We start from the raw sequence: 26,329 nt of genomic DNA, 5'->3' as shown, positions 1-26,329 counted from the left end.
GAGCGTTATGCACATTTCTATTTTTGTAAAATATATATATATATATATATATATATATATATATATATCTCTAACAGTGACGTGCGGTGAGGTTCATGGCTGGTGAGACACTGACTTCTCTTGTGAGGGATTTAGCAAACTGGACCGTAAACAGTATCAGGACAGAGGATTGGATTGGAAACAGGTTTATTGAATAATTGTGAGTAGCTTCCAGGAAAACCGGGTCTGGTCTCGTAGCCCGCTAGCGTGCGAGAATAGGAGAACCAAGGTGAGAACAGGTGACAAAATGGGGATTTATGTATACAGAAGATTACGTACCGGCGGGAGAAATAGGAGCGAGCCGGCAGAATTCCTGTACTGCAATAACAGTGAGGAGATCCGCTGCGTCTGTCGGGGCTGCTGAACCAGGACGGGTTAGCAAGGGTAGATAATGGTTAAACTGAGACTTTGAGTTGGGTATATGTTCAAAGAAGGGGGGTCCGGATGGATCCTCCAGCGGAAGGGAGAGAGAGGCAGGTTGCGTTAATCCAAATCCAAATCCACAATTCAAATCCACATCCAACTCCAATATTCACATCCACATCCAAATCCAATATTCACATCCAAATCCAATATTCAAATCCACATCCAATAAGACAGTCCAAGGGTCAGATTACCAGCAGGGTCCAAACAACAGAAAAGTCAGAATTACCAGACAGGGGACAGGCAAAAATCCAATATCCAGGTCAGAAGCGGGTTGGTGGTCAAAACAGGCAGGCAGGCAGAAATCAGGGCTGGAAACGTGCAGGGAGTTAACCAAGACGATCTGGCAAAGGAGTGGTGTTGTGCACTGGTATATAAAGCACGCAGCGCAGGTGGAGCGCATCAGTAATCAGGAGCGTACTGGAGGAAGGATGCCTTCAGGGACAGCTGGGAGATTCTGACTATAGGCAACCACCGTGACACCTCTGGAGTCCGATTAACTATTCTAAGAGCTGAAAAGAGCATCTTATTTCACAATTCATCCAACAGCATGCAACTATGCCCCCTTGAGGTGAGGCAGGTGGTACTCTCCCTCACCTACGGACTCTTATCTGCACTTTATTGTACAATCAGCAGAAATAATTTTTTTAGCACATACATCAAAGACGTTACACAGACTGTAGTGAGTCTTGGTGTATAACAAATATTTCTGTAAAGTTCATATTGGCGATATACTGAGGAACAGAAACGGGCACGCGTCATGCAACCCAGTTTATGTAGGATCGGGCAGTCAGACGAGAGGTGTCGCAGTCTGTCCTGCCACTCCTCCGTCAGCACTCCCCTGATCCTCCACACCTGTCCCTGATCCCTGCTCTCCAATCAACCCAACCTGTCACACCTGTCTCCCATTTACTCACCAGTCCTTATATACACCAGCACCACAGTCACTCCCTGTTGGACCTTAATCCTGCTCTCTGCATGGACTCACCCCTTCTCCGTTTCTGGTTCCTGTCCCTCCTTCAGTCCTGTCGACGTAAGACCTTTACCTTGTGTTTCAGATTGTTAAATAAAGAATGGTAAACCTGCCCTTGTCGCTGAGGAGTCCTGCATAACAAGGGCACAGCTCTTCACAGATCAGTGTAAAATATTGTTTATTTACACTGCCTCTCCTGACCGCACGTCACTGGTGTAACACTGTTTAATTTCTTCTTACCCAATTCAAAGCTGTATGTATGTAATGTATGTATGTGTGTGTGTGTGTGTGTGTGTACGCACGTGTGTATGTACGCATATATGGATTTTTTTTTTTTTTAAAAAAAGGCCTCTGCCAAGATGAACCATGTTGCATTGTATAATCACCACACCTCCCAAAAATGCAAATGTTGTATTTTTACAAGTCTCCAGATTTAAAAACTGTCCTTGGAGATCTTGAAAAAGGTCTTCTGAGAACTTCATCCCCCATCCACAATTGTCTGAATGTGTGCCGAGAGTTCCTGCTTGAAGGATCTTTCAGGGCATTTAGACGAACTCACTTCAATCCCTGTCATTGCTTGATGATCGCATTTGTTGATGACGAGGGACAGAGTGAGGGTGCCGTGGACGATGGTGGTCCCAGCAGGGAATACTTGCAACTTCTCATAGCAGCGCTAAGAGATAGACGCGACTTTGAGGGGCCAGAGAGCAGCAAAAATCTTTCCCTAGTACCCCGAGGTACTAAGTAATACATAGTGTTTAAATATAAAGTCCAATCATGACACATAGAAATGTAGAAACTATTTAATTTCTTCTGTCAGCAATTCTAGCTGGAGATTCTTACTTTTTACATATGTTGCAGGTCTGGAGTTCGGGGACTATAAAGTCATTGGTCAAATGCTATCCCTGGCCCTTCTCCAAGGAGGAGTACGGCCCTCTTTTTTGTCGTCAAGGCTGTATGCTTTGTTGTGTCGGCAACAAACACGCCCAGTATCAGTTGAGGAGGTTGGTGACTGGGAACTGCGCCAGCACCTGGATAAAGTGGGTAGCACAAGTACCAGGATTTATCTTTTTATTTAGGTTGTCCAACATATGTTTGATATCATTGTTCTCATTGATGCAGATTAAAGCTGCAGAAAACTTGGAGGAGGCCCAGCGTGCCGTTGAAGAAGGCTCACCGGCTCTGCATGCCCTGGGCTGTGCAAGGTCTCTTATAGACATGGAGAGCAGGCAGGCTCTCATTGAGGAAGCGGCAAAGGCACATGTTGAGGGGCGCACTAAAGCTGCATTAGACCAGTAAGTTACATCCCATGAACTGAATATAGCTATGTCAAGAGGGGTCCACTGTGTTTATAAAAAAATAAATAAATAAAACTATTGGACTGTTTTTTGTTAATGTAAGTTTATGATTTAATGTATAGTACATGCGACACAATACTGTGTATAGAAAATGGGGTAATGTGCCATACAAGCGTTATTGGTTACTAATGTGATTATTACATATACATACACACATTGACCCCTGGGGAAATTTGACTGAGACTTTTATTTAACTAGCATGTGTTTTTCTTGGTGATTGAGATTGACACAGGCGCCTCTCTAAAGATAAGACAATAACCTGAATACAATAACAAGAGACATCACTGGACAAAAATAATTCTCGGCTTTCATTTGAAGTTTTGGCAGTAAATTAATGCAAGTACAGATTTTTTTTATTTTTATTTTTTATTCGCAATTAAAATTTTATTTGAAATCTTTTTGACAGGCTAACTGAGGGATTGGACTGCCTCAAGGTGGCAGAGGCAATGAGGGACCATCCAGATGTCCTTCGGCCCATCTTCATTTCCGGACACAGCCAGCTGACTGTACAGAGCTTGATGACTTTTTGAGATTGTTCTTTCCCCACCTGGCAGCAATGCCCGAAGAAGTGAAAATTTGACACTTACGTTTTGGAGGGACTGGTTAATTGATGTTGGCGGTAAGTTATGCACAATGACTATTATATACATACTTTCTATAAAAGTAATTAAATATTACATTATTGTGTTTTCATTCAGATGGTTCACGATCAGTCAGCCTTGACAAGATTTTGATTTTTGCCTCTGGAGTGGACCAAATCCCTCCAATGGGCTTCCCCCAGAGGCCTCAAATCGAGTTTCTCCATGCCCCTCATGAAAGTGGTGCTTGACGGCGCTATCCTGAAGCCAACACGTACAGTGTTGTTTTGAGGCTCCCGATTCATCACACATTTGAGGACTTTGTGGAATACATGGAGTCAGGAATCCGTCAGTCACCAACTTTTGGCTTCATTTAGTTGGCTCATTGTTAGCCGAGTGTAGGGGATCAGTTCATTTATGCACGTGCGTGCGCGTTGTGTGTGTGTGTGTGTGGTGGTGTATGGGCGTGCTGTGTGCTATTGTTGCCAGTAATTTTATTATTCACGCCCCTGTAAAGTTTTACTGTTCAAAATGTCTTATATAAATCATTTTGTTTACTAAATAGACATGTTGTCTTTATGACATGTAAGGAAAAATCACACCTGAAGATGTCGGCATTGTTGACTGGTGGTGTAAATGTTTGTTTTATGGAGTTTAAGAAAGACCTAAGTTTTATCATTCCCAGAGTTTTCATAATTTTGAATTCTCAACTGAACTGGGTTGATTGAGGAGAGGATGTTTCACTTCTGTTCTACTGAATCAACTCAGTCCAGTTGACAATTGAAGCTTCACAACTGTTTTTTTTTTTTGTGCTCTAGGACAGCATTACAATAAGTTCATACTTGTATTTAAGGCTTTTTGGTGTGAAAATGATAAAACTATGTTTACTGCAACCAGATGTTTGGGAAGGCTTTAATTCCTCAATAGAATGTACATCCCCTACCACTGATTGTCAAAATACATTGTCCTTTGGTGTTTATTTAGATACTGTTAAGTTTTCATTTATTTTTATTGCACTGGAAATTTGTCACATAAAAATATTAAAAAGGCTTGATTGAGGACTGGAGGTGTAATTTAATCTTTAAATCTAACACTTTTTGTTTGTGTTTTTTGTTTTTTCTGAAGGAGCATTTTTAATGTTTTTTGATGAGGTGTAAGTCCTTAATAAATTATATTGGATTTAGGACAGGGTTGGTGTTGTCTGTATTTGGTGTGTACAATAAAAACCACACAAGGCCTTATAAGATGTGGATGTATTGTTGGGCCAAGATTTTTATTTTTTTTTTATTTGGCCAAAATGTCTTTCCATTCTTATACATTAGAAAGCTATTATTCTTTTCCCCTCTGTAGACTTGATTTTGGTCAATGGTATCATCACAGTTCTTTAAAACATCAAAAGTGGGTATATAGTCCAATAATAACCATATAAAAAAAAATTGTATGTTCCGCCCCAGTCTTCATTACATTTTACAAGCTCATTCTGTCAAAGTTGGTTAGTGTGTCAATAGTGAACAAACTGTTTTGCCAAACCTCAAATTACAATATGAGATATTTGGAAACATGGAAAACAAGCCATTTCCTTTACTTGTGAAATAATTTAACTTGTTGGGAGTAATATTAACTTGTACATTTTTTTTTTAAAAAGTTTTGTGGATGTATCCAAAATTCTATTTGCGTTAAAGAAGTTTTTCCCCACTATGGCTACATCTGAAATTTACTTTGTGCCTATGGTGGCCCTCATGCTGCTGTAAAACTTGAATACACAATGGGCAATGATTCCCTGTTTTGGGGCCCCAAAACTTGGCAATGAGTCCTTAGAGTCCCTGAATGAAGGCACGGATGGTATTTTGATAATTTCAAATATTAAAATGTCCTCCAAGGATAAGGCTGTTCTCAACTGAAATATAAATGAGTTTCATAAAAAAAAAAAAAATGCTTAGCGCTCATTGACCAATTATGCCCCCTAGTGGTATACACTTTCAATTGGTTGAACTATGATTAAACAGTCCAGTGGCCCAGACTCTAGTTACCATGCAGAGCGATCTGAGTCCTGCAAATGCAGGCACACATTTATACTTTGTATAAATAAATATGTGCCTATACAATGTGTGTACTTCTTTATACAAAGAACTCCAGGGTTAATTTTAAAGTTTTAGACCAAGAATTAACCCCTATCATTAGCCCAACGCTGTTTGCGCTAGGACCCCTTTGCTGTCCCAGTTAACGCCTGAAGTGAATACAACGAGGTCAAAAACGAAACATTTTGAAACCTTTTATATTGAAAGTCCAGCATTTTTGTAATACTTAAACACTTAGATGAGACATTGTCCAATTTAACAGTTATTTATTAATGACGAGGGCAACAGCAACAGAGACCAACGACAAGGACCAACGACATGAACCAACGACAGAAAGCAACGACATTAACCAATCACAGAAGGTAAGGAGACGTGCAGAGTGCTACAACGTCTAAATAGATATGCAGCAAACACATATGCAACATAGACATATGCAACAAATACTATGTTCGACATTTACATATGCAGCAAACAAATATGCAACAAAGACATATGCAACAAATACTATGTTTGACATTTACATATGCAGCAAACACATATGCAACATAGACATATGCAACAAATACTATGTTCGACATTTACATATGCAGCAAACACATATGCAACATAGACATATGCAACAAATACTATGTTCGACATTTACATATGCAGCAAACACATATGCAACATAGACATATGCAACAAATACTATGTTTGACATTTACATATGCAGCAAACACATATGCAACATAGACATATGCAACAAATACTATGTTCGACATTTACATATGCAGCAAACACATATGCAACAAAGACATATGCAACAAATACTATGTTCAACATTTACATATGCAGCAAACACATATGCAACAAAGACATATGCAACAAATACTATGTTCAACATTTACATATGCAGCAAACACATATGCAACATAGACATATGCAACAAATACTATGTTCAACATTTACATATGCAGCAAACACATATGCAACAAAGACATATGCAACAAATACTATGTTCAACATTTACATATGCAGCAAACACATATGCAACAAAGACATATGCAACAAATACTATGTTCAACATTTACATATGCAGCAAACACATATGCAACATAGACATATGCAACAAATACTATGTTCAACATTTACATATGCAGCAAACACATATGCAACAAAGACATATGCAACAAATACTATGTTCAACATTTACATATGCAGCAAACACATATGCAACATAGACATATGCATAAAGCAACAACACTTAGCAAAAACATTTAAGAAATAGACATCAGCCAAAGACACGTAGCAACAACACAGACCAACATCTACATACACACATTACATGTACTTTTTTTTTACACAAACGGAACCTCATAGTCTCTTGTATTATTTGTGGGTAAGCCCTATGCTGACCACCGGTTGGTTCTTGCACCCTGACCAATGATAAGAAACTAGTTTTTTATCTAACCAATCACTGTAGTGCCACTGAGCCCGCGAAGTCAACCCAGGAGAAGCAGAAAAACTTCCCGCAAAATCATTTTGTGCGGGAAATTGTCCTGAAAGGTAAGTCTTGTTAACATTTCATAGGGTGAAAGTATGAAAATGTTTTTTTTTTTTTTCCGGGTTGTGATGTGATAATCATTTTTATTGGATTTACTAAAATTATGGGAGGGGCTTAAGTGTACTTGGTTCTTAATTAGAACACATATTTTCTAAAGAAATTATTAATATAACTTTACTTAACATTAACAGGACTCGTGACCTGATTAAGTGTTGTGACAATGGCTATATTAATTTCAACCAAGTTCAATATGAGTCTCTGTCAGACGTGACCTAACTAGGCGAGAGGCACCCAACTGCACCCAACTGATTCCCTGTCTCCAACTCCGGAGACAGGGAATCATTTCATTCTTTGGGTGAGGAGTTTTTCGTTTAGGATTTGGCAGCCGGTGAATGATTATAACTTTCTATTCTGTAGTTCTTATTTAAATTTCAGTGACAATAGAAGGGTGCTCCAGAAAGCATCTGTTGTGATAGTCATATCTCCAGTACATAAACATATAAGTATGAACAATAACAACCTCTTTTGCAGGTTTTGAATGGCCTCACAAAAGAAATCATGGTGTATGATTCCATGAGGCACCACATGGTCATTTCTCCACAGGACATGGATATACTCAGGTATTGCTTTATAATCTTTATAACATTGGCACCTCTAAATGGCAAATGGGAAGGACCACAGAGTGCAAATGCAAACAGATAGACGCCAATGGTATATCATCATTTCATATTTGCAGTTGTTTCTATTTCAAGTCGAGCATGGCAGCTTCCACCATCAGTGCATGAATGTTTGTGTGAATAGGTGAATGTGAAGTACTTTATATATATGTAAAGCGCTTTGGATAAAAGCGCTATACAATGTTGAAACCACTGACGAATATTTACCCTATTGTCAGTTCTTTGACCGACCTTTCAGGCTCACGTCCTGTTGTTTCCTCTCTTGGATCTTTAACGACCGGTGAGACTCCAGTCGCGAAGTGATGGGCGAACCTTTCCACCTCGATTCTTGTGGCGCGAGAATAAGCAATTTTACCCCTTTAGAATTCCTGATTATTATCGTCCGCTCATGCAGAGATAGACCTGAGGAGTTATTCTGGTAGATAAGCCAACCTTTGGGTCTAGGAGTATGAAGCTACCGTACTATCGTCCTAACAGGAAAACTACCTGGTATTGAAATAATAACCTAGCGAATCCTTATGTCTCTTCGGGCGTTGGGGAATCTGGGGTTCACCTGCTCGTTGTGTTGTCCTCTCCTGTCCTCAGTGGATGTGGACAAATATAAGAGAAATAAGTTTGGTTGGGAAGTTAACCGAAGTTAACTATAACCCTTTTATTCAAGTTTTCTTTTATTGGTAAAATACAGAAAGAATAAAATAAAAAGAAAGAAAGAAAAAATAATAAAATTCCCTTTTCGGGCTTCCCGTTCAGTGAGGGTTGAAAAGCAGAATATAAGAAATAAGTATAAAGTAAAAGTTTCCCTCAATGGGTGATTCCGCTTTCGCGGTCTACATCTCCTCTAATAATGATTCAATCTCCCTTGGTAAGAAGGGGAAAAATCTATCTCAGTGAAGGGATGAAGGTCCAAAAATCTCTGCAGATTCTCCGCCGCAGCTCCTCAAAATCTCCGGACAATCTGTCTTTTCACAAAATCACCAGTATATATACATAACTTAAAAACCATCCCATCTGGTACCTTCCCACTAACAGAACAACACCCAAAACCAACCCACTTAGTAATTTTCCATCGACAGAAAACAACTTAGAACCAACCCACTTAGTAATTTTCCATCAGCAGAAAAGCATACGTGAGCATCCTACAAGTTGGTCCCTCCTTCTGGGTTGCATCAGAGCTGAAGGAAAGAAGAAACTTTTCCCTGCCCCGTTATCTATCTATCCTCACAGTTTTTCACACAAAGGCTGCTTGTTAATATTTTCTGAGTTTGCTGGGAAATTCCGCTCTGCTTCGGAGCGAGCAGATAACAGGTGACTCCCTTCTTAGTCTCCCAGACCTCCTGGGCCTCTCTTCACTTCCTCAGTAGTGTAAAAAACTCTGTCTCTTATTTGCATCTTATTTGTGAATGCACTCTCTGTAAGCTACAAAATAATAACACTAAGCTATAGCTCTATTAATCAAAACCAAAACCTAATGAACATCACTAAATCTAAGGATAATAATGTAAATAAGCAAGCAAACAGGAATATATGAAATGTGAATAGGTAATACATAACACATAGAAAAACATAACTGAGTATTGATCAGGCAGTCCATAAACTCAGTCTTTTGATTAAAAACATCATCTCACATCATGTGTGCCATAACAGTCATAGATTCAAACTTTAATAAAACTTCTCTCCCTCCTTCACTCACTGAGAGCAGAAATCGGGGGTTTCCAGCAGGTGTTATCTGTCGAGATAAGGGCCTCTGCTCCCTGACCGTTGCCTTAGCAACGGCTCTCTGGCCTAGAGCAGTGTTCACGCCGCCATTGAAGAGCGAGGCCTTCACAACAAGTACAGACCTTTTACCATTTTACCATTAGGCTTATATTCTGTTTTTTATATATATATATATATATATATATATATATATATATATATATATCACTTTGCAGTACTCTGAACTGCCTGCACAAAGATGGAGTCCAAGGCCTGATCTCAGAGGAGCAAATCAAGGTTTGTAACATTTATGCATTTAGTTTTTACAGTTGCACTCATAAGTTCACATACCCTGGCAGAATTTGAGGTTTTCAGGTCATTTCCAGAGACTCTGAATGATGGTGGGAAAAAAAATTATGCATGGATATTGGTCTGATGAACCTATTGATTATCATCTTATTATCTTTACTCTTTTACATATAGTGAAAACAGAAACAACTCAAATGGCCCTGGTCAAGTTTACATATCCTTGCTTCTAGTACAGCGTATTTCCCCTTTAACAGTAATAACAGTTTGAATGATGGGAGTTAAAGATCAGACACCATATTCTCGTTCACAAAAAGCTTCTTCTTCTAATGTCTACCAAAACTGAAATATTGGAGATCTTCTTTGTAAATTGCAGAATTGTATTGATATAATTTTTCAGTGCCCCCAGGAAATGGTTGGAAACCTTCAAAATTCACTACATTTTATAATGCAGGTAGGAGTCAGGGTGGTGGTGACATGTAGGGAAGACATAAACTCTTAAACCAAACTAGTAAACTCTATTTACAAGATAAGTAGCAGCATGACAATAATAATAGCTCCAGGAGGAAATGCAGAAGTGTTGTGCAGTTGTGGGAATTAATAGAATGACGTTTAAGTTATTCTTTAAATAAATATTATTCACAAAAATGTCAGGTGACTAATAAACAGCATTGTAAACATACCACCATAGTGGTGATCCATGGCAGGGAGCATTGATTTAGTTTAGGTCCATTTATAACATACAGTGAGTAATGTGCCTGCACACCTTCATTTCATCACCCACAAATGGCAGAAAGAACACGTAGTTTATCCATTTAAAAACAACAGGTGACTAAACTGCTATGACTAAAACAAAATAAAATCATAATAAATAATAGGCCTAAATTAAAGCCAATTAGTTCCATAAATATATTAAAGAATGCAAATGGTACCATCTAAAAAGAAATATATGGTCATTCTTTTTTAAAAAGCTGAGTAATCCATGTGTGGTTGTTAAGGCATAAGAAATATTCCACTGAATCAAAATCTATTGAGTACTTCTGTGGTGATGAGTCTAAGGACCACAGCAAGGACCACTGCGCTAGTCGCCCCCTAGTGGCAGGGACCACTCATTACAGTGGTCCGGACCATGGTCTGGACCAGACCACTATTGATGCAATAACCCCTACTGGTGCATTGGGAATGTCTGTCTGCGGGGGTTTAATGGGGTGGATGGGGGGCGGATGTGTGAGGGGATGGGGTGATGGATTTCACAGCTCTCAACACTCCATCTGTACCAAACTGAAAATGTTTCACTTTATTTCCATGCCAACCACATCTACATGTCCAGATGTTGTCATCTGGAAATTGCTCAACCCTGCATGGCGAGACCGTGGCGCCATGACAAACTTGGAAAAGACACCATGACATCATTAATCAGTATAAAACCATTAATTTTCATCCAATCACCATCACACTTACAGTGATTAATCAGGGTCTGCGCTTGAACAGATACATTTACTTCTGGTCTCGGCCTAAGCTCCGCCCAACAGGAAGTGCCTTTTTTTTAGACACTGAGGTCCTTCTCCTCAGGAATGAACCTCACATACTCAAAAGTGCTTCAGGTCAGGTCAAACCCTTTCATTATACTACAGCAAAAAAACTCAAGTTCCGTTGTCAAGCAAAACCATGGCGAATGGCGTCCACCGCCATGAAACAGGAAGTACTTGTAACTGACACGATGTTCTCCTGATCTCCACCAAACCCGGCAGGGAGGACAGTGGTTGGGCCTGGAACTGATTCAAATAGACATATGCTGGAAATATGACTCTATAGCGCCCCCTATAATTATTTAATCTATCAGCCCTAACCACTGCATTGACTGAAAGTGATGTAATGTGGCATATTGATGTAACATGCCAGGACACAGAAAACGCCTCTTCATGTCCAGATGTTGTCAACACCATAGCCCTGCCCCCTGGAAACCTTGCTATTGGTGAGTATTTGTATAGGTATAGGTTTCCCTCCCTCTAATTGAGATATTATTTATATTTTTTTTCTAACAGTGGTTAATATAACTAAGATACTATTTTATATTTCAGCACAATTAAAATTAAAAACTTTGAAACCATTTCAGTATTTTTTATGCATTTAAACAGCTTGAGTACTTGAGTTTTTTTCATGCAATTAAAAATATGAGCATTTCATTATCTATTCACATCCAGTTAAAAACTAGCCATTCTTATGTTGAAAACAGTTTGTCATTCATACTGTGGTGTTATTGACAATATAAATTTTGTAAAGCATATGAGTTTTTTTTAAACATATGTCAAAGGTCAGATCTGTGGAGAATAAATTACTTAAACAGTTGTCACTATTAGGCTGAATGAATAATTATTTCTATTTAAAATTTTAAATCTTTTCCCCACCCCTTGCAGAGAGAAGCATGAAAGATCCCCGCATTGATCGAGCAGTTGCTGTTGGTAAGAAGATTGTGAGTAGCTTCTCATTCAGCTGGAAGAGACCTGGCCACTGCACAAAGAGAGCTCAACATTCCTGTACACCAGCTGATCAGTGAGTCTCCTACCATGTGGGGATCCCGTCAGAAAATGATTGAGCGAATGCTGGAGCAGGAACGAGCCATTTCTCTGGTTTTGTCTTCAGACAAGAAAACACGTCATCTTGTTCTGACCTGGCAAGACCTGGAAGTTTTAGAGTCAGTGCAAAAGGCTCTTAAACCACTTGTGGAATTCACTGATGCTCTGTCTGGTGAGGACTATGTTACAGTGTCCACAGTCAAGCCTGTGCTTCATCTTTTCAACACCAGCACCTTGGCAGTTCAGGAGGATGACACTCAAGCCAGAAGCTGTTGACAGGCTTGTGTTTTTAGCACAAAACCTCTAGACACATATTTGTGCTGAGTGGTTATTGCAAACAAGCGATAGACAAAACCATGCCACCCACTTCAGTGATTTAAAGTTTGAATTTTGTTTTTGCATTCACATATTGGACTTCCATTTATCTATTATTTTGTATTCTGTTTTTTTTTTTTTTTTGGGTTTATCACAAACTTGAACAAGCAGAAAAAGTGCACCTTGTTTATTGAAATGTGCTAGTTAAGAATTCTTGCTGATGCATTTTACTTTTTGTTTTTTAACTTATGGACTTCTGCCTCTATGCCAATTTAATTTTAAATATATTTATTTATTTTGTTTAATTGTCTTTTACAACAAATGCAGTCTTGCACAGAAAAAATGCACTTTAATTTGTAAAGTTTTGAAATGCCTTTCAAGGGGATGCTTGTTAAATTATTTTTTGTTGTTGTTGGTAGCCTAAACTGTTCTTGTTAGATGTTTAAGGACCAGGTCACAGCAAGGAGACCCGCTGTGTTGTTAAAGAATATGAGTGTAGATCCCTGGTTTAAAAATAAAGTTTGTTAAATTGAACTTTCTTGTGATTCTCCTCCCCCTTCATCCCTTTAACAGTTTTCTTAAATTATTTGACTTGAGTCTTTTTTATGTATGACAATGTTAAAATCAACATTTACACAAAATTTTAGAGGAGATTTCAAAACCTTGAGATATATATCGTGCATCGGGATGTAAACAAAAAGATATCGGGATATCAGTTACAGGCCATATTGCCCAGCCCTATCTGGAATTAAACACTTTATCCATTGTGGACATGTGCATTGCATTTCTCTGATATAGGAGGAAACCAACTTCAAGTGGGTCTGTCGATTTGCATTCTGCACTACATTGGGCATAACCTGGCAGCTTTTTTATTTTGTCTGCAAAAGTTTCCTCCCTCTGAATATTGGGTGCATGTATGACTAAGCTAGGGTCCAATTCAAAAAGACTGTCAGTATCTCGGCTTGCACTTGATTTGGAAACGTCATTAACTTCTGGAAGAGCTGAGGAAGTCTGGTGTGTTTGATCTGAATCCAGTTTACTAAAGGGAATGTCTGGTTCATTCACTAAATTGCAGCTTAAAATGCTTGGGGTTGCAGCAGTTTCCTTGTTCAAATGCAATTGAACTATTTTCTTGATCTTCTCCTTTTTCAGCTTCTTCCTGGTCTGTCTCCTCTTTTTGAGACTTGTTTGAGTCCTTTTGTGGCTGATCGCCAAAGCACGGACTGCGCATGCTCAGATGCAGCATGGTGTTAGCAGCATAGTGTTACCAAGGCAACACATACAACGGAGTCTTGCTCCCCACCCTACCCGGCAAAAATCCTTACTGAAGCTACAAAACTCAGTGACACACATTTTGTAACTAATGTACAAATTCTTGTCTCTTTATTAACAATCAAAACAAAGTCACACTGAAACACTCTAAACTAAACAAACCGCTACAAAAATTATGAATAGAACAAAATAAATAACATTTAGTTAAAAATAAATAACTTTTAGTTAAAAAATAAACAACTTTTAGTGCAAAAGTCCAGGGCAAGAAATGGCACAAGTGCTAAACCTAAAACAATGTAAAGCGGTGCAATCAAAACACACATTAACCTATACAAACTGCTACAGTTAAAATGAACAAAACTAAATAATGCAAAACCAACATCAATCAAGCAATCAAATTTATTTTTGAAGCATGTTTCTTAAGTAAGTTATAACACAAAGTGGTTTAGTTATGAAGATAATTCCCTCATGTCCTTTCAGCCACTCAGAGACACAAACAGGCTATCTGCCTGTATTTATTCATCTTTATGACATTTCTGCATTCATTGTTCTTCATTTAGATCTGCTTGCTACAGATCCAGATATTATTTAATTGTTAGATAAAAACACATCATAAAACATAATAGTACTACAGTCATTATTCTTTGTTGAATTAACCTACATTCCTCACTGAGCGCCTCTGGTGGTGCATCTGGTGATTATATAATATAATATAATATATAATATAATATCTATATATCTATATCTATATCTATATCTACATATATATATATATATATATATATATATATATATATATATATATATATATATATATATATATATATATATATATATCACTCTTTCTCTGTACCGCTCATTCCACTACAAGGCAGCCAGATGGTGGACAAGGCACGTTTTACTATATTAATACCTTGTTTGATATGGGAAGAACCGCCTATGTTCGGATATTAACAAGGCCCTCTGGCTCCATCTAGTGGCCAGTAGCGGCATCTGCCGCTGCGCCTGTTGTCGCAGTATTACGGTAGTCGGTTGCGTGTTTTTACCTCAGAGGACGACGGATATGGCAGCGGTTTACAAACAGCAGCAGCTCTCTAACTCTGGGTGAGTCAAGCTCAGAAATATATTCCACAATGTTTTACATATGAATCTAATAATGGATGGAACTGTACCATAATATGGACAGTTTATCCGCTGTGTCTGTGATCTCTGATACCGACGAAAATGGGTTTGCACCCCGGAAGCGACCAAGAACCGTTGCACAAGAGCAAATATACAGTTGTGTTAAATCGTACGAATCCGTTTTTAATCCCCGCAGTGTTATTTAAAGGCGAAACAGACAGATCAATTATGGGTTTACTTGCTTTTATCCGATTTCAATGTAAATCGAGGCTGGGATGAAGAGAGAGACATGGCTCGTGCTCGTGCCAGAGATTTAATCACACTCCCAACAGGAACTTCTGGCCTGGCAGGTTAGTTTGATCAATAGACAAGTAGCCTATATATAGACAAGTCCATAGTAGGCTGTGCACGAGTTTAGTCTAATAGCTAATATGGGTTACATTGTAGGAGGTCATGTGTATGGAAGAACACCCTCCTTTTATTGGAGGTTAGTCTGACAACATGGTCTCAGTCAACATAGACTCACATCTCCCCCTCATGGTGGCTGTTGTTAGTAGTAAGTTAGTTAATTCATTTTATTAAAAGAAAGAAAGAAAAGTTAAATAAAATCCAGTGTCACAAGTTTACATTAAGGCTAAAATGGCAATAATCCCACAGCTTTAAATAAAACCTAACTGAGTCTAATGTATGATCAGTCAGAGATACAGTTATGTGGTTTGTACAGTCCCTTACCCTGTACATACAACTGCACATACAACTGCACATACAACTGTACACGAGCTTACACAAACTAGCCTGACGAGTCGTTAAACCAACACTAACAAACATTTGAATTGCACTGCTTCATCTCGGCATCTTGATCATCAGCCTCATCCGATCATTGTAAGCTGCAGAAAGTAGCCACATTTCTTCCTTCTCGGACTGGTCGGAGACAGCATACATTCACGTGCAATGGACTTGAAATAGTCCAATTTTCACCAAATTTACAGATCAACATATTGACTTGTGCAGACAGTTAGCAGCATTGTCTACAGATGTTCATATCATCAGACAGTTCATCAGATTTATAATGTCCTAAGTAGAGCTGTCACTAAACATTTTAATCAGATGAATCAATTCTTACAAGGTAATTAATCATGATTAATCAGCATTCGGGACTATAACTGAAATAAACCTGTTTTTACTGTATTGTATCAACAGAAGGAGCCAATGCTAACATATTTAAAGTTAACTGACTTTCACTTAGGTAAACGTCAGATGTCCAAGGCTCAGTAAATGCAGCATGTAATTAGGGCTGGACCATAGACTGTATATAAAAGATGGGCGGAGCCTCCGTGACGTCACCCGTAGGTTTTTTTTTTTTTTTTTTTGCCCTGTCCTGTCCAGCATCCTAACATACAGAATGGTGGTCTGTGTGCCATATTTTGCTTGACAGATTTGCTCTACCAAGGGAGACATGTTATATACCCTTGTATATATACCCTGCCCTTGATATTTTTATTATTTTTTATTGTATCTTATTTTCTTTAGTCTTTATATGTCAGTGTCGAACCTGACAGGGAGATAGAGGAAGAGAGAGAGGGAAAAAAAAGGGAGAAAAGGACAGGATTAAAATGTGGAAATAACAACTGTCTAGGCTGCCCAGAACATATCACAAAAAACAATATAAACTACCACAGTACTACATGATACCAAAAGAAAAATAGGATGGTGATGATATGAAAAATTACAATAGTCATCAAACGTACCTGCAGATAAACGTACCAACACACAAACATCAGCTACATCTAGTGAGAGGCGGATGGAGAGACGAGCACGTTTGTGAGCATGCACGTGTTAATATGCATGTGTGGCCATGCAACAAGGAGGAAATGTGTACCCGCAAGGGGGCCTACACCCGTAGGTTTCTGAAGAGCAAAAGTGAAGCTCGTTGGGCGGTTCTCACCGTCGCCATCTTGGCAGCGTCACATGTTGTTAGTCCGGGAAAATACAAAATTGGGCAAAGAGGTGGAGCTGAGAGGGGGACTATGAAGGTGGGGGATTGACACCCATCAAACTCCGAGCTGCGTGTAGCTAAGAGCTAACCCGGAGCTAACGGTAGCTAACGGTAGCTAACCAGCTAACGGAGGTAAGCAGGCTGAAGCTAAGGCGCACTGCTAGCCCACTAAAAACCGCGGTTGTGCTACACTCTCCGTTCTTGTTGCAGATATTGGATATCTGCCAATCGAAAGGACACGCCCCTAATTTTGCAGAATTTCCAGATTAAATAACATCCAACCGGATGAGTTAGAAGAAAATTCACCCCCCTCACAGTTGTCATGAAGGTAAACTTGACCTATTAATCCTAAAATGGATTTTTGTACCAGTTTTTAAACATGTTTATTTCTGCTGTGAAGTTGGTCTTTTTAACATGGGAGTCTATGGGGATTTGCTCTGTTTTGGAGCCCCTAGTGGATGAGGGGGGAACTGCAGTTTTTTGCACTTCTGCATAGGCTTCACATTTTACAGGCGGAGGTTGCTGCTTGGGCTGGACAATAATTCAATATTAATATATATTACAATATACTTTTTTTTTTTAATGGATATGAGTTTTGAACACATTTCCGATATTTTGATATGCATACAGTTTATGGTTCCAGCGTTTCATCAGTGATTCAAGTCGAGCAGAAAGAGCCGCAACACATCGGTTATGTAAGTGATGACGTACACCACAGACACGGCCGACCAATGAGCCGACCATTGAGCCCGACCATTAAGCACCGTTGTTAAACCTTTAAGAATAACATAATAAGCCTGTGTTGTAGTTTAAAGTTAAAGATATTAATAATGAGAAAGGTAAAAGTTTGATTTGACCTTTGATGGTGAGTTCAAATTTCTTTGTTTGAAGGCTAAGTTAGCCTTGCTAAATACAAATAAAAAGTAAACATTAATTTATTGTACGGTTTTTATTTCTAAAATGTTATACTGGAGGAGTTTTGTAGACTTGGCAAAATAATTTTTAGTTTAACAGCATCTGTTGTGGCATTTTTGGCAGTTTTTCTGAGGCTTTTATATTATTTATATCGATATCGGAATTATATCGTATCGACCGAAATTAAGAAATATATCATGATAAAAGTTTTGACCATGTCGTCTAGCCCTACAGGTAATGTACTTCTATATGTTGTTCTGCATCATCTCAACCAAGTTTTAGATCTGCGGTTCCCAACTTGTGGTTCGGACATGGGCTCTGAGGCTTTGGACATTCAGAGCAATCGCGATCAATGTCCACACATCCCCCATCAGAACTTTTCTAGACCCGCCCCTGTATAGCTGAAGTATAAACCCTGTCTACCACCAGCCATTCACCGTGTTAGAGAAGGTCCTGCAAAAAACAACTCTTCAGGGTAAATATGTGAGGGTGTGAACCATTAACCACTAATTTCCACATTCTCAGGTGAACCATAAACAAACACAAATACGCAATACAAGCCGATCAGCTGATCACCGACAACCGTCATGATTCACAGAACAACATAAGAGTTTAGGGAGGAAGCAGCTGCTGTACAAACATGGTTGGGCAGAGATCCTGTAGAGCAGCCATGTTGGTGCAGAACGCAGGATGAGTTTTTAAAAACAACAGAAGAAGTGCGGGTGTGGAACTCTCACAGAGAAATGGGTGGATGTTAAAACTCCCTCATTCTCCACAAGGGCAACATCCATGGGTTGCTCCATTAATGTTATTTATTCTCAAATTCATCCATAGAGCCACCCAGCTTATCTTTTCCACCTTGCCTCTCCACGTCTTACAGCAGTAGATGTATGGGGCTCGTCAAGCCGCGCATGCTGTAACTGAATTAAAAATATTAACGCAAGTAAAGACATAAATTAGTTAAAACTGTTAACGCGTTATTTGTGACAACGCTATACATACATACATACATATATATATATATATATATATATATGTATGTATGTATAACGTCAACAATAACGCGTTAAACCAGCAGCGGTCAGAGTCCACAAACGTTAAACCAGCAGCGGTCAGAGTCCACAAACGTTAAACCAGCAGCGGTCAGAGTCCACAGACGTTAAACCAGCAGCGGTCAGAGTCCACATACGTTAAACCAGCAGCGGTCAGAGTCCACATACGTTAAACCAGCAGTGGTCAGAGTCCACAAACGTTACACCAGCAGCGGTCAGGGTCCACAAACGTTAAACCAGCAGTGGTCAGAGTCCACAGACGTTAAACCAGCAGCGGTCAGGGTCCACAAACGTTAAACCAGCAGTGGTCAGAGTCCACAAACGTTACACCAGCAGCGGTCAGAGTCCACAGACGTTAAACCAGCAGCGGTCAGGGTCCACAAACGTTAAACCAGCAGCGGTCAGAGTCCACAAACGTTAAACCAGCAGCGGTCAGAGTCCACAGACGTTAAACCAGCAGCGGTCAGAGTCCACAGACGTTAAACCAGCAGCGGTCAGAGTCCACAGACGTTAAACCAGCAGCAGTCAGAGTCCACAGACTAAGGCACGATAACTTTGTTTTTTACCAGTGAAGTAAATAAAATGTTTTCAGCTGGGTAATGTTTGACATACGGAAATGTAAAAATGTCTTTGTGTCTGTTTCTGCAGACCCCAGTGCAACGAGGACCAAGCTGCAACTGCTTCCTCTCTGTTTACAAGACCAAGTGCCAACAGCTGACTCATTTTCCCCAGTGGCCTCGGCTAGCAGTGGAATTACCCCGTATCGAGTTCAAGCCTGTAAATGTTGATCTAAACGCTCCTGAGCAGCTCTCGTTTGTTTTTTTTCTGACCATCTGGCTCCTTTCAGCTGTCTCCTCAATGCCTCGATGGAAATCTTTCTTCAGTCAACACCTTCGGTGGTCCAGTCCTGTCACTCAAGCCCTCACCCTGTCTGTGGTTACGTTCTGTGTCATTCTTCCTCTGTGCTGCCATCGACTGCTGTACTCCTACTACTTCATTAAGTCCATGTACCTGGACTCCATGAGTGAGGATGTCCTGCAGGAAAGTCTTAAGAGAGGTCAGGATGCTCTGCGCTTCTGGCAGAGTGCTCCCACCCCGACATCCTCCAGGCTCAGCGACGTCTCTCAGCGTCCGGAACTGCTGGTTACTGTGGTGACAGCCAGGCGGAATGAGGGGTGGGATTTCCACTACCTGCTCCAGGTGATGCTGCAGCTGAGCAGATTGGTGAGGAGTTGTGGGGAGCAGCGGTGTGCAGAGGTGCTGCTCTGCGATGTGGAAAGTGGCCCCCAGGAGAACCAGGACGCCAAGCTGCTGGAAGCCCACTTCAAGGTCATTCGGCGGTCCCCTCAAGAGCAGCAGAAGAACTGGGGACAAGTCAACACCTTTGAGAGGGAGAAAAGAGATTATGTGTTTTGTCTTCGCAAAGGATGGGAGCTGGCGAAGCCCAGAAACATGGTTGTTCTGGAGGATGATGCTCTACCGAGACTGGACTTTTTCACCGTTGTTAAGGACCTGCTGTCTCGTCGGTTTGCCCTCCAGACTCTTTACATCAAGCTGTATCACCCTGAAAGGCTGCAGCGTTACTGGAATCCTGAGCCCTACCGTATCCTGGAGTGGGTAGGTCTCGGACTGGTCGGAGCGACAGCCCTCCTCCTCACCTTTCCTTACTGGAATCCTTGCTCTTTTTCCTTTACTCTGTCACCGAGCCACCTCCTCTTCTTCACGCTCTATTTTATGGCTGCTGCAGAACTGCTAGGGCGGCACTATCTCCTGGAGTTGCGGAGAGTTTCCCCACAGCTATACACTGTTTCTCCGGCCACCGAGTGCTGCACCCCAGCCATGCTCTTCCCTGGCAACGCCTCGCTTAAGGTGGCAGATTACCTGGATGGATCCTTCTGTGTCAAAGGGAATGCCAAAGACATGGTCATTTACCATATGGCCAGGACGATTCCAGGGGAAAGGTCTCACAGTGTGGAGCCCAATCTCATCAAACACATCGGGGCTTATTCCTCAGTCAGGTCCAACCCATCCAGACCCAAACTTTTATGACAGAACCAGGAGGACATATCTCCAGCATATCAACTGTCTGGATGTTTTGAGATTTGGTGAGAACTGGTTTGATGATTTGAAACATGAAAAAGTTGAGTAGAAGTTTTAGATGTCTCATCTGCCACTCAGCCAAGCCCCTCTCACCAAGCTTCATCAGCGTCGTCAACTTTCATGTTTGCTACTCTGCTGAGAGGTTTCGCACTTGTCACCTCTTTTATTTCCCTTTTCAGAGAAGCCTAATCTTTATCATCATGAATGGATAAATGACAAGTCAAGGAAAAGGTTTGTTTGTGCGCTTACAAAACCTTGGCTTCAGGTTGTGATAGGATTTAGTCCAACTGTTGAATCTCATCCTTAAGAATGATCTTTGGTTGATACATGCTCCTAAAATAAATGCAGTTTGAAATTTAATGTGAATTAATCACAGAAAACCAAAACAAACAGCAACACCTGTTTCCACTGAGGCGAAAGCGTACATTTAAGTTAAGTTTGTCCCCAAACGAAAACATTGTGGTGTTTTAGATGCTGCTTGGTGGTAAAATTAAACACCACTTCACATTTCACAGGCAGAATGAATGACTGATTTAACGATCTACAGATAAATGGAAATAGGAGGAGCATCGGGACTGTTTTGGTCTACTATGGAACCATGTACAGAGCTAAAACACTGTCAGACTACCAAGCTGCTGTTGGAGATGACTACATCAGAACTTGGTGCCACCTGCAGAGCAGCGACATGACCAAACGTCTGGTCTGGCACGCTCTGCGTCAGGCTTCATGAGGTGACGGGGAACATTGTTTCCAGATTCCTTTGCTGCCTTCTGGTAGGGCTTCTCTCTCAGAGGGACATGCAGCATTGAAAGGCAACACACTGCTGCCTTTTCAATCTTTCCAACCAATTCTGAAACAAGCTGTTTTAAATGAAGCTAACAAACATTTGATAGTTTGATGCAGGGCTGTCCAAAGTCGGTCCTCGAGGGCCGCTGTCCTGTAGGTTTTCAATGTTTCCTGCTTCAACACACCTGACTCAAATGAAATGGATCCACCAGCCTATTAGGTTTTGCACAGTGACTCATTAATTTGAGTCAGGTGGTTTTGGAGCAGGGACACATTGAAAACCTGCAGGATTGTGGCCCTCGAGGACCGAGCTGGACACCCCTGGTTTGATGCAAACAGAATGAGACTACATGAACCTGGTTTAAAAACCACGTTGAGTTTGTCCTCAAGCAACCGTTTTCCTTTAGCTTTGCAGAGCTACTTAGTGATGTGGGATGTGTGTAGTTTAAACCATGACTTCACATCCAGGAGTAGTCTCCATGACAGCAGCTGCTTATTTTATGACGTTCTGATTGTACCCACTGCTGCCTGAATCCCTCGGCGGTGTTCAGCTCTCTGCCCAAACACTCGACTGCACTGCTGCTTTCACAGACGCAGGAATTTTGATTATCTTCTAGATACAAGAGTTCTAGTTTACTACAGTAAAGACTGATTATTTAACAAAAACCTAGGAGCTCACCGAATGTGCCTTTAATATTTTCCACTTTTAACAGACTCCATAGTTTAATTTATCTGAGTTTACATGTTCATACATAACCAGATCCTTCAGAAAATAGCAGAAGTTGTCAAAACGTTCGATCAGAGGCCTTTAAGAGTTTTCCCCAGTTTACCACCGATGACTCTGGACACATAATGAAGTTATAAGTCAAACTGGTTCCTGTAATCAGCTGTTAATGACCAAATGAAGAAAAGGAAAAACTGTATGATAGGTGTACAGGACTGTTATCCTAATGGGTTTTATGTTGTGTTTAAGTAGGAGACCAAGCGACCTCTGAACACGGCTGGAAGGTCGTATCGTTCAGACGGCCCGGCCTCCCAAGGCTGCCCAACATGTGATTAACTCGGCTTATTTGAGCTGCGGTTGAGTCGGATGTCAGTAGATAAGAAGCAGCCTGCAGCTGGTTGGCTTTGTTTAAAGACTCAAATCCACCAGCCTCAGATTTGTTGTCAGCAATAAAAAGTGTAGAAGTATCAGGTTTACTGCTGCACTCCCAGCGAGGAGTGGAACTTGTTAATCATTGAGCAGCGAGACGTGTTTCTCGTCTTTCTGCTCAGCTCACTGAAGTGTACTTTCTACCTACAGAATCTGGCTCAAAAATAAGACACGTTTTTATGAAATGTTCATCATTATAACACTCCAGCCTATCACAAGCTGATTTTAACCCAATTAAAAATGACAAAATATTAACACAGAAAGTCACTTTCTATTTAAAACTCACAAAAATCTATTCACAGACATTGTGTGCATAAAAAAAAAAAAAAAGCAGCTTAATAACACACAAGCATGAAATTCAGATGAATGTTAAGGTTCGTCATCTTTGTTCTAGCTGGTCACGTTTTAAGAGATTTATGATCCAGCTGTTCACTTTGTTCCTAATGTGTGGCTTTTTTGGTTTTTGAGAACATAATTATTAGGGACGCATCGATACCACATGTTTTTTCAAACCCAGTACAAGTACTTACATTTGAGTACTTGCTGATTCGAGTACTGACATGAGTACTAATAAATCCCCTTACAGCCCACTGGTAAGGAGAGCGGACCGGACGTGATGAGTGGGTGGGTAATCAAACGGGTGGTCCTGGCAGAATCTTCCTAAATATGGAGGATAAAGTGGTTTTTAGTGGATTCTCTTCACCGCTGGGACAAAAGCACCTACATTATTTCCTGTTTCTCACCCGTTATCTTGATTTAACTTTCACTGCACTTTATTAAATAATATGAATTAAAATAATTTAGAAAGAAAATATTTAAAATAAAGAATATTATTGTTAATATGAAGATCTGTTGATTAAAATGAGAAACAATCAGTTTTCTTTTCGTGTTGAGGTTTGCTGTTCAAGAGGATTAAAATAATTTCCTCTGCTTTAGTGAAATCAAACATTTAAAATGTATTTTGCTTTGATTCAAGTTTGATTTGGTTTTATGTCCAGCATACACATTTAATTATTATCTAAATGTTAATGACAAACATTTAAACTCTGGGGTTTGATTTGGCTCTCCATCTCTGGATGTCGTTTTCTTTCTCTGTGTGTTTGTAATGTGGAAACAACGGCCTGTTTATAGGAGACGATGCATATTAAAGTAAAGCATACCTTACGAGGCCTTTGGAGCTCTGCAGAGGTTTCTTTACTTTGTTTATTTAACACACCTTTTACAGCTGTGTGTGTAAAATAAGCTCGTCGGCGTAGGTTGGTCTTTTTAATGGGAATTAATTATTTAGACAAAAGACTCTGATCTTTGCTGGAAAATACAAATGAATTATTTCCTATTAGTAGTAAGCTGAATGATGAGCTCTGTCCACTCTGACACTTTAACTGTTTTCTACACTAAAACACAATAAATCCCTTGGTTTGACGTGACCTTGTTGTTGGAGACTTTGTTTACCAGCAGTAATGTATACCTCATCACACATCAATGAGGAAATGAAAGAACATGAGTGGCCACTGACAGGAGAACTAAAAGACATACAGTTTATGGCAAGTCCGGTCCTCGAGATCTACCATCCTGCAACTTTAGATGCAGCCCTTCTCCAAGATCAGATGTCATCTGCATGTCATTCAGTTCTGCAGAGGCTGGTAACGAGCCAGTCATCTGATTCAGGCGTGTTGGAGAAGGGCTGCATCTAAAAGTTGCAGGATGGTAGATCTCGAGGACCAGACTTAGGCACCCCTGGTTTATGGGATGGTGTGATTCTGTGTGTTGTTTCAGGACTGCCATTCATGTGCCTGCATGAGTGCATTAGCAACAGTGACCAGCATATTAATACAGAGGCCTACATGTGGAAGAAAAACTACTTTTTACACATGAAATACGAAGTCTGTGGTAGATATTTTACAAATTGTAGATAAAATATAACCGACTGGTGGGAAAAGTGGAAAATGAGCAGCTACTGACAATTCAATCAAATGAAAGATTAATACAGATTTATTAGTGAACAAAAAATATTAGAATAAAGTTTATTCTAATAAAGTTCGGTTGGTGGACTCCCGCATTCTGCATCCAGGCAGGATGTAAACGTGGGTTAGGGAGGCGGACTTCTGGGGAGGCTCCATCTTGGAAAACTGCAGAAGGTGGAGTTAAGGAGGAGGTGGGATGAGCGTTGTCTACAGCAGGGGTGTCAAACTCAAGTTAGTCCAGGGGTCACATTCAGCACAATGTGATCTCAAGTGGGCCAGACCAGTTAAATAACAGCACATTAACCTATAAATAAAAAACTCCAGATTTTTTCCCTTTGTTTTAGGGCAAAGAAGTACAAGAACCTTCTCAAGATGTTTACATTTAATCACGGATCCTTCTAGAAAACAAACAACCTGAAAATTCCTGTGGAAAATGTGTATTTTCATCATCATTTTGCCTCAGTTATACATTTACATAATTTAATTTATGTATTTATTTAGATATTTTATTTTGATTTATACATATATATATCTTGTAGACTTTATGACATTTTTGTTTATAAAATCTTGTACATTTTAAGATTTTTGAAATAATTAAACTTCACATGGAAACGTCTTTTTTTTTTAACATTTGCATATTTACTCATTTACATGTGCAGATCACAGTGAATCTATAAAACCACCCTTCATTTATTCACAGGTATCTGGAACTGAAAAATACAGTATTTCAGGATTAGATTATCTTGGTAAGGTATTTTAAATGTACACATGTGTACATTTCCACATGTGTAGCAATCCTGACTACCTGAACTGATTCACCTCAGAATAGAAACTAAAGTCAGATTTGTTAAGCAAAAATGACACAGAAGATGTAACAGGTTTTGCCTTTGCCTTGGAAATGTTTTATATTTAAACATAAAACTGCAACCTTACATGGACAAATTAGATAAAGTATTGCTGTTTCTTTAATTTAAAAAATTGCAGTTATTGTCATTTTTCACAGTTAATTCAGAGAGCAGGAAAATAGAAGTAAATTTCCTTAAAGGCTGCTTTCAAACAGACGACGTCTCAGTGTGTGTTGTTACAGATTGAGTTAAAGGTGTGTGCAAAGCTTTTTCAGTTTAAAATGATGTATAAAATAGAATATTTAGTTTCTAAGAACTTGTTGAAGGATGGAAACGGTGTGGATTGTAAATGTGTTGTTAAAGATCTTCCAGGACTGGTTTGTTGGTTGTAATTCGCTGACGGAACATTTATATGTGAGTTTCTGCTTCAGACCGCGGCAGCTTTTATAAGTTTTACTTCTTCCTGCTTTGTTGTTTTATAATTTGAGGTTGTGCATAGCCATGTGTGAAATAAATGAAAATGAAATATGAAATAGGAGCAGGAGCAGATTGGACCCTCTGGC

The 26,329-nt window shown here is 39.8% G+C and overlaps 1 protein-coding gene across 1 annotated transcript; it reads left to right on the top strand.

Annotated features, from left to right (window-relative positions):
- The first annotated feature begins 14,852 nt into the window (after positions 1 to 14,852).
- Positions 14,853 to 24,384, top strand: pgap4 (post-GPI attachment to proteins GalNAc transferase 4). Its single transcript, XM_041983727.1, has 2 exons — positions 14,853 to 14,937; positions 19,567 to 24,384. The coding sequence occupies exon 2, from the start codon at positions 19,777 to 19,779 to the stop codon at positions 20,965 to 20,967; it is 1,191 nt and encodes a 396-aa protein (XP_041839661.1). The 5' UTR covers positions 14,853 to 14,937; positions 19,567 to 19,776; the 3' UTR covers positions 20,968 to 24,384.
- The last annotated feature ends 1,945 nt before the right edge of the window (positions 24,385 to 26,329 follow it).

The sequence above is a fragment of the Melanotaenia boesemani genome, chromosome 4, assembly GCF_017639745.1.
Source record: "Melanotaenia boesemani isolate fMelBoe1 chromosome 4, fMelBoe1.pri, whole genome shotgun sequence".
NCBI lineage: Eukaryota > Metazoa > Chordata > Actinopteri > Atheriniformes > Melanotaeniidae > Melanotaenia > Melanotaenia boesemani.
This window is presented reverse-complemented; position numbering and strand designations above follow the sequence as displayed.

Coding starts and splice junctions, on each gene's coding strand:
- pgap4 (XM_041983727.1), top strand. CDS start 19,777: ATGCCTCGATGGAAATCTTTCTTCAGTCAACACCTTCGGTGGTCCAGT.